Source organism: Cebus imitator, unplaced genomic scaffold (genome assembly GCF_001604975.1).
Source record: "Cebus imitator isolate Cc_AM_T3 unplaced genomic scaffold, Cebus_imitator-1.0 Scaffold173, whole genome shotgun sequence".
NCBI lineage: Eukaryota > Metazoa > Chordata > Mammalia > Primates > Cebidae > Cebus > Cebus imitator.
Genome location: NW_016107488.1, coordinates 3506235 through 3514852, shown reverse-complemented (window position 1 = coordinate 3514852; position 8618 = coordinate 3506235). Strand labels below are relative to the sequence as shown.

Sequence of the window (8618 nt, the reverse complement as noted above, 5' to 3'; positions counted from 1 at the left end):
TAAGAGTTTAATTGGGAAAACAATACTTTCTCAAATTGCTAGAAGGAGTTACTATGATTTTGAATTTTCTTATATGAATATAGTCATGTGACAACAACAGGTGTAGATTCTGAGAAATGCATTGTTAGGCAGTTTTGTCACTGTGCGAGCATCATAGAGGGTACTTATTCATAGATGGTATAGTCTATGGGCCATATGGTATAGCAGATTGCTCCTAGGCTACAAACCTGTATAGCATGTTACTGTACTGAATAGTGTAAAGAAACAGTAACACAACAGTATATCTGCAATCGGAATTTTTCTGCTCCATTATAATCTTATGGGACCACTTTTGTATATATGTTTCATCACTGACCAAAATGTTGTTATGCAGCACTAGACTGTAAAACATTCAGATGGACAACTGTCCAATACATTCAACACATTTTTACTTAGTAAAACTGAAAGCACACCATTCTGTAAGGTACTCTTAAGGCTTACTGATTTAAACAAAAAGAATTGGGGAATATTAGAATTTGAGTATTTAATCCATCTTAATATAAAAGATGTGAAATAAAGGCAAGAGAGATTAAGTAGTTGGTTCAAAATCACCAACCCAGAATAAGAATCCTGGCTTTCCACTGCCTAAGGAGAGCTCTCTCTACTGCCTTATACTACCTAGAACCTGAGAGAGTAAACTCTACCTCAAACTAATTCTCATAAAGCCAAGAATGGATGGTCAGCTTTATTCAGTTTTAGAGACTTATTCTGATAAAGCTACAAGCAAAGGAAACTAAGAACAGAAACGGTGATTTGAAAACATCCATATTAATTTTTCTGAAAACAAAAACCTATAGGTACATGGCACAAAAAGCTATAGAAATATAACTATCTGTAGTTACTTTAATTGCTTGTAGACTTTTATAAATATCTAGATAACTTTTATTTGTTCAATTAAGTTTGACTAACTTGTCATGAATCCAATCACTTTAAATGACCTGATTAAATAGATTTTGAAAAAAGGACACTGTCCATATTCATATGTGGATTTACAAATAAAACTGTCCAAGGAAATGATGATAAACAACCTCTAAAATATTAAAAACAATTTTTCTTAATTTAAAATAGGACTAGTTTATAGTTTTTAAACCTAAAACCATTTGGAAGTCACATTCTTTAAAGGGTAACAGTGCCATATGTTCTGAATACTAATTCACGACTAAAATATGAGTAAAATGAAAATTATCTAAATTAAGTAACTGAAAGAACTTAAAAGAAAGAGCAAAGTACTTTCTGTTGGAAGAGTATGGCATTTCAAAAGGCATGATGACAAAAAGAATCATTCATCCATTTTTTAGTACCATTCCACCATCATAATCAAGAAACTTTGCAGGGATTTATGATGAACAAGGATTGAAAGATTAAAAAAAAATCAATAGAACCCAATCCATGTATGATATAAAATAAATGACAGGAAATCTTAAAAGACTCACAAAAGAATCTGGATAAATCCAGAGGAAGAGTAGACTCTTAATTATATTTGAGTGATAAAGTATAGTACCTATCACTTATTCTATATGGCAAACTTGAAAGAGCCCTTAAGTCCAATCAATTTGTTAAATGTTTAAATAAAATTATTAGAGAGGTTTTAAATTCTTCGTTTATTCCTTATTTCCTTGGAGAAATCACAAGGTCAATGCAGGGTAGAGAAACCATCCTCTACACTGTTTGAGCATCAGTAGGCATCTCTACCTTGATGAGAGAAGTACAGTGTCAGCAGGTATATACTCTTTGCCTTTTATTATAACTATATCTCCAACATTTACCTGAAAGAAAACTGGGAATTGGTTAATTATCTGCATTGAAAGATAGTTACAAATATACAACCCATTGTAAAAAGAACAGAATATAGTAAAAATGATCATTGGCAAACAAGAACCACTTATCTTCACAAAATGGAAGAAAATTATCTAGGAGTGAGATTGGAGTTGGAAGAATCCTTTAAAAAATGAACACTGTATGTCAGATATATAACTCATCTTGATAAAATTAACCTATTCTATCAACTTGACATCTCAACTTCTCATATTCTCTCTGACATAAAAACAAAAAGGAGGAATTTACCAATATAAATCTTTACCCTATTGAAGGAAATCTCAATGCAACTGGAGATGCTATCATCTATGTGATAATTACTCCTCACAATAATGCTTGTGAAACAAGTTTTGCTCACAACGCACCATTTGGAGAGAAAGAAAGTAAGTCTGAGATTCTAAGTCTAAGATTTTTACTCAAGATCATAGGGGGTTGAAGAGCTTAGACCTAAATCCACATCTGACTGTCTGCAAGTCCTGATTTTGCACAATTTTATGAAACGATCAATTTATTTTAAATTAAAATAAACAGCTTAATTTCTTCATTTTACCACCTCTTAGCATTTTTCTGTGCCTGGCATAAAGACAAATATGTACTATGTCCAGAAACTGTTAGCAATAATTTAAGTGACAGATTTGTCATATAGCTTTTGGCAAACAATATAATAACTAAGCAACAACTTGGCTTAACTGAGTTGACCAAATTACACTGATAGCCACTCTCGTTACATCATGAAAGTTGACCTCTTAGTAGACAAATGAACCTAAACATGAATTTCAATACTTAGTAGATGGAAGAAAAGCCTTTAAAAAAAAATTAAAGCCTGTTTGTTCTTCCCCTTCCCAACTTTTCCTTGAACTCTAAAATAACACTACTGAGGATAAGAACAGAGTAGTGCTCTTCGTGGGAATCATAATAAGAAATTACTGCAGAGGCAGCCCACTGTGGTCTTTTTCTGGAAGAAGAGGTTAGGGAAGGTTGGGGCAGGGGTATTGTCTTTTTATTTATGACATGTATGCTTAGTTTCCAGGTAGGGAAGTTCTGGGTGCCTTGATTCAAAAAATAATTCAGCTGAAATCTGAAATTTGTACTATCCCAAACTGACATATTACCAGGGATCTTGGAATCAAACAATCCCTACCTCAAAAAAGGGCAAAGAGGAAAAATTAAAAACTGCAAGTATAAATGTAAACTAGCCCTTAAAATTATGTGCTGTGATGGTACTGTGATTGCATTCACTGACAGAAAGATAATAAAATATAAATTCTCTAATCATGGCACTTAGAATGCTATCCAGGTTACCATGTAATTGTTCTTTAATCACCTCCTCTGTGTTAATGTTTCCTCTTAAGTTCAACTATGTGTTTTACAAAATCATCACATGGTCTACACTACCGTTAGAGTCTAACGGTCAGACTTAAACAAATCCCTGATTCATTGCATTGCTTTCCAATGTCTTTCTGCATTGTAAGACAAAACCAGGGCTTGTCAGTATTAAACTCAATAAAATAGTAACAATTTATATGGTACCCCAGTGGCCTGGGAAAAACCAGGGGCTTACTAAATGCTGAAGTTCTTACTAAAGCATACTAAATCAATGAATGCTAAAGTCCTTTAGGTATACAGGGAATTTAACTCCTTAGGATGCCTATGTTTAACATCAATTTCTCAAAAGACATCCAAACACCTGTCTTTCCTTTTGGGTTTTGAGCTCCTAATATGGCATTCCCCTTCCAGCTTGATGTGTGCATAAAAGGATCCGAGGGAAGAAAAAGTCAAGATGACAAAACGCTTTGATCATATAAATTCTAATTGGAGGAATATCATGACAAAGCAGTTTTAGTCCCCAAAATGTCAAAGTTAAGGAACTGTTTAGAGATTTCAGTCCACTACCTTCAGCCTTCTGAAGTCACTGATATTAGCAACTTTGAGGATTTTGTAAAACAGTAAGATTATCAGACTGTAATAGCCTGATTTAAAAATCCAACTATTGACTGGGCTCGGTGGCTCATGCCTGTAACCCTAGCACTTTGGGAGGCCGAGGCAGTGGGGGGGGGGGATCACCTGATGCCAGGAGTTCAAGACCAGCCTGGCCAACATGGTGAAACTCTGTCTCTACCAAAAATACAAAAACTAGCTGGGTGTGGTGGTATGTGCCAGTAGTCCCAGCTACTCGGGGGACTGAGGAAGGAGAATCGCTTGAACCTGGGAGGCGGAAGTTGCAGTGAGCTGAGATGGCACCACTGCACTCCAGCCTGGGCAACAAGAGTGAAACTCCACCAAAGAAAAAAAAAAATCCAACCATTTTAATCCAATTCTAGGTTCTAACATATTTATAAGAAATTTTTTGAGACATGAATTCTTAATCCAAAGAAATACATATCGTGGTGGAAACTTCATATATAAAAGCAACTTTACGGTGTTACTTTTACACGTGCATAGAGCGCACCATGCCATGCTTCTCCAGTAAGCCAGAAGAATGTGTTGATTCTAAGATTCTTCTGCTAAACTCTCCACCTGCATACACTTCAAAAACCTGTGAACAGTGTCAGCTGCACCTCATTGTAAAGAAATAATCTGGGTAGAGGGCAATGAAGCCAGCAGCTTACAGTTCAGAAGTCACAATGTAGTTCCTTGTGTAGGGCTTTGTGATTACAATACTTTCTTTTAAAATTATGTACCTGCAAGTTAACCTTTTGCAACAGGGAGAAGGTTTCAGGGCAGTAACTGGAGAGACAAACCATTGATATCTGAGAGCTGAAGTCTGCCCAGCTGTGAATGACTAGACGTATGCTAGGCAAATTTGTAGGTCCTTTGAGGACCATTAAAAAGCAACCACAGTAGCCACACATTTAGAAATGCAGAGAAAGAGCCCTGAAGTAAAGCCCATTCACACTAAGGTCTATCATATTACCTTGGCATGTAGATGACACCCTTGGTTTTGGTTTATTGATTTTTAATTGCACAAAGTATTATATAAGCCAGTGAAAAGACCTGCCTCATAATCTTATTATCCCAACAAGTAAGGCTGCTTTTGTGCCTGTCCACTTGTTCAATAAACGATTTACAAAGCCAGTATCTCTGTATACAGAGCACTATTTTTTTCACCTGTGATTACATCTTATGACACAAGAATGCTTATTTGTCTTTCTTGCTGCTCTAAGCTCACTGCTTGGCATATGCACTCAATAAATACTTGGTCAAATGAATAGCATAATTTTTTTCTGTGTTGCTATACCATGTGACATAACAGATTTTACTTGTCACAAAATATACAAGAGTATAGAATGCCATAATTTATAAAACTTTCCCTATTGTTGCATTTCCCTATTTTCTAGTTTTTCACTATTATCAGTAAATAAAACTACAATAAAGGTTTTCATACACGTGGAGATACTCTATGATTCTTTTCTTGGGATAAATTTCCAGAATTTCCTTTTTACAGTTCTTGATATAAATAGCCAAACTGCTCATTCACAACAGTATGTAAATAAAATATTTCAGAACAATAAAACATCTGAAACACAAGTTGGTTTTTATTTAAGGAATAGGTAGCAAATGAAACTTCAATATGGTTTAAATTTGCAACTTTAATTAGGTTGAATATCATACTGAATCTGGTTGATTATTATATTTCTCCTGGTTTACTGTCAAGTTTTCTCATTTATATAACAATGATCTTAATAATTTGTCATATTTGGTGCAAATATTTCACATAGCCTGTCTATTTATTTGTGGTGGTTTTGTTGTGTATTAGTTTAAAAATTTATATAACCTAATTCCATAGATTTTGAGATATTGCTTTTCTTCAAATATTTATTAAAGCCTTTATTCTATTTGTATGTTTTCTAAAAACTATGATTTAACATTTAACTCTTTTAGTCAGTTGAAATTTATTTTAGCATAGGTTGTCGCTTAGATATAAACTAAATATTCAAATAATATTTCTTAAAATTGCTAATCTGTGATAATACTTTTAAAAATAATTGTTGCCTTTTTCAAATTTTACATGGGTTTTATTTCAGGATACTATATTTTATTCTACACTATTTAAATCTGTTTCATGTTATTCTACTCATTGATGTCTATTTTTGCAAACAATCCACAGTATTTTAATAACTTTGACTTTCTATTTCACTTTTAATCTTTGCATACTGTTCATTTTTCCAAAATATATTCTACTTTCTTGTTTATTTTTGCAAATCAGATGAATAATTTAGTCAATTCTTGAGGAAAATATAATTTCTCTGGAATCATATCCATAATTTGGAACAAGTAATATTTTATTTTTAATTTTTCCAGGAATATGACGTATTTGTAAATTTGTATGAATATTTAATATCTAAAGTTTGGATGCTTTCTCTACAAAGGTCATACACATATATTAAATTTATTTGTATAAATTTGTATTGCATCCCATAGGCCACTGGGAATGAGACTTCTTCTTCACTTTATTCTAGATACTGCCAACATAAGAATCCTGTTGATTTTTGAAGATTTATCATGATTTCCTCACTGAGCCAACTTTTAGTGATTCTAATTACTTCTACAATTCTAATTATTAAATAACTTCAACTCTTTTGGGCTGGATGACTTCTGGCAATACTTTAAATTCTGTCCTCTATCTCAAAATGGGATGCTTCAGTTAGGTGTGCCACTGCTGTGAGATGACTGACAATGCTATTATTATGGGTAATTCTGGCTGGTAATTTGTTTTTTTTGTCTGTCAAAAATAGGAAAAGTAAAAGTTACAATAGTCCAGGTAGGTTAGCACGATCTTGAAATAATGATTGTTTATTAGGAAAATAAGACATTTTAAAGGTTTAGAGTGACATGATTATCTCCCAACTTTCTGTTTTTTATTTTCTGAGCAAGCAGCCTAGGTTATTTATTAGCATGCATATTTATGTTAACTACACTGACAACCCTAGATAAAATAATATTATAGTAAAATTCAACTTATACTTGATTATATCCTACCTGTCTTCTTTCTAAAATGTTTAAATCCATATGTGCCAGAAAAGAGTATTATAAAAACTTATTTTGAAACTGTTTTTAACATTTTTGTTTTTTTATTTTGTTCTTCTAAAAAAGATTCCTGTCACAGAAGTAAATAAAGCACAAGCAAGATATTTTCCTCTTTGTTGCTCTTATGTCAAAACCAAAGAAAAAACAGGGGTAAAATTTCAAGCATATGAAAGAGATGCCAGTTTCTATTCTAGCCACTGACTGAAAATGAACTAATTAATTAATTTTTAATTGGGGGGCACAAGGTATCCCCTGCAGAAATAGAAGGTGACCATGACCATGACAAGGTAGAATCAAGGGTGTGGACTTAAGCCAGCTGGGAAGTACCGGAGTGCAAATAAACTGTTGGTCACACTTCTATTGTCCTAGCAAAGTTATTGTCCTGTGAGATACACCTCTAGCATCCTGGCAATCCCAGGAAATAAAGTGCCCTGAGAAGAGTGGCTCAGCCTCAAAAAAGTCTGTTACCAAAGTTATTCATTTGTGGATGACTAGATTTTAAATCTTCTTCCAGAATTAAGGGAGAACTAATAATAATTGCTTACCTTTTGAAAGGGAAGTCTGAAAAAAATGAACACCTGAATGACATTCGTTAAATTATGACTCAACCCACTAACTGCCATGTTAGAGGTCCTGTAAGCAAATTAACCTTTGATGTTATAGAACTGACTTCATTAGAGGACAATGCTTAATTTGTAAGATTTTTTGCTTTAAAGGAATTAGTGGTAAGCAAATGTAATTAGTCTCACTACATAATTTTGAAGTAAAATATGCAGAAGTAAAAAATCAGAACACAAATTCTTATTTTTACTTGGACAGTAGATGACTAAAGCAAAAAATTACAACACAAAACAGTTCATGGTTAAATAAAATCTATGAAAACATTACTCAAAATATACTATGAAAAAAACAAAAAGTTCTAGATATTACGTTTCAAAATAAGTCTTTCTAGAATATAGCAGAAATATTAACTGTATGTGACTAACTGAAGACTCCATGCATATTTATATTACTAAATAGCTTTTATAGAATTCTTGACATTTGCTTATATTATACAAAAAATTACATCTACTAGAGTACACCTCTGTGCATTTGTTTTCCTAGAACAAAATAAAAATTAATGCATACCTTTTCCCAGTGGACAATTTCCCAAGCACCATTTCTCAAAACTGGAAAGAGAAAAGGTGACATTTTAAAGAACTTTTTTTTTTTTTACTATGAAAAGGCCATTTCTGATGAAATAATCATTTTAAATGAATGGCTTCAGTCAAAATAACTAGTAGCAATTTTTATAGGTTAAAAATCTAATTATGATAGCAAGAGTATGTAAAATTACACAAATAATTAGAAACAACCAATATATATTTTAGCTCTCATAATAACATATCACTAACACAGGGCAATCTCACTGGTGTTACCAAGGGCTTTCTTCAGCACATATAGGAACTATGGGGCTCAGCTGGAGGAGAAAGCCACAAAAATGATGTGACAATAGAAGTGACAAGCTTAAAAACATTTCAGATGTTACAACAGTAGCAATGTTTAAAAAAATATTCACAAGCACAGAATAATAGCTTTCTAATAATTTAGTAAAAATGTAACAGATAAAGCCAATAGAGAAAGAATTTGCACGTTTAGATTTATAGTAATGAAAAGAAAAAAAAAAACACCCAAATTTTCTTTTCTTTTTCCTTTTTTTTTTTTGAGATGGAGTCTCACTCTGTGGCCCAGTCTGG

General features: G+C 32.9%; 1 protein-coding gene across 7 annotated transcripts in view; it reads right to left on the bottom strand.

The window, feature by feature from the left end:
- Window positions 1-8618, bottom strand: part of ATP8A1 (ATPase phospholipid transporting 8A1) — a 248531-nt gene that overhangs the window by 181921 nt on the left and 57992 nt on the right. For 4 of the 7 annotated variants that reach the window (XM_017544905.2, XM_017544902.2, XM_017544899.2 and 1 more), the window contains exons 6-7: window positions 8011-8051; window positions 1732-1805 (exon numbers count right to left, since the gene is read on the bottom strand). In XM_017544905.2, coding sequence (XP_017400394.1) covers window positions 1732-1805; window positions 8011-8051 — 115 coding nt within the window. The remainder of the gene's footprint in view (window positions 1-1731; window positions 1806-8010; window positions 8052-8618) is intronic. The other 3 variants (XM_017544903.2, XM_017544897.2, XM_017544906.1) reach the window with 1 other exon arrangement.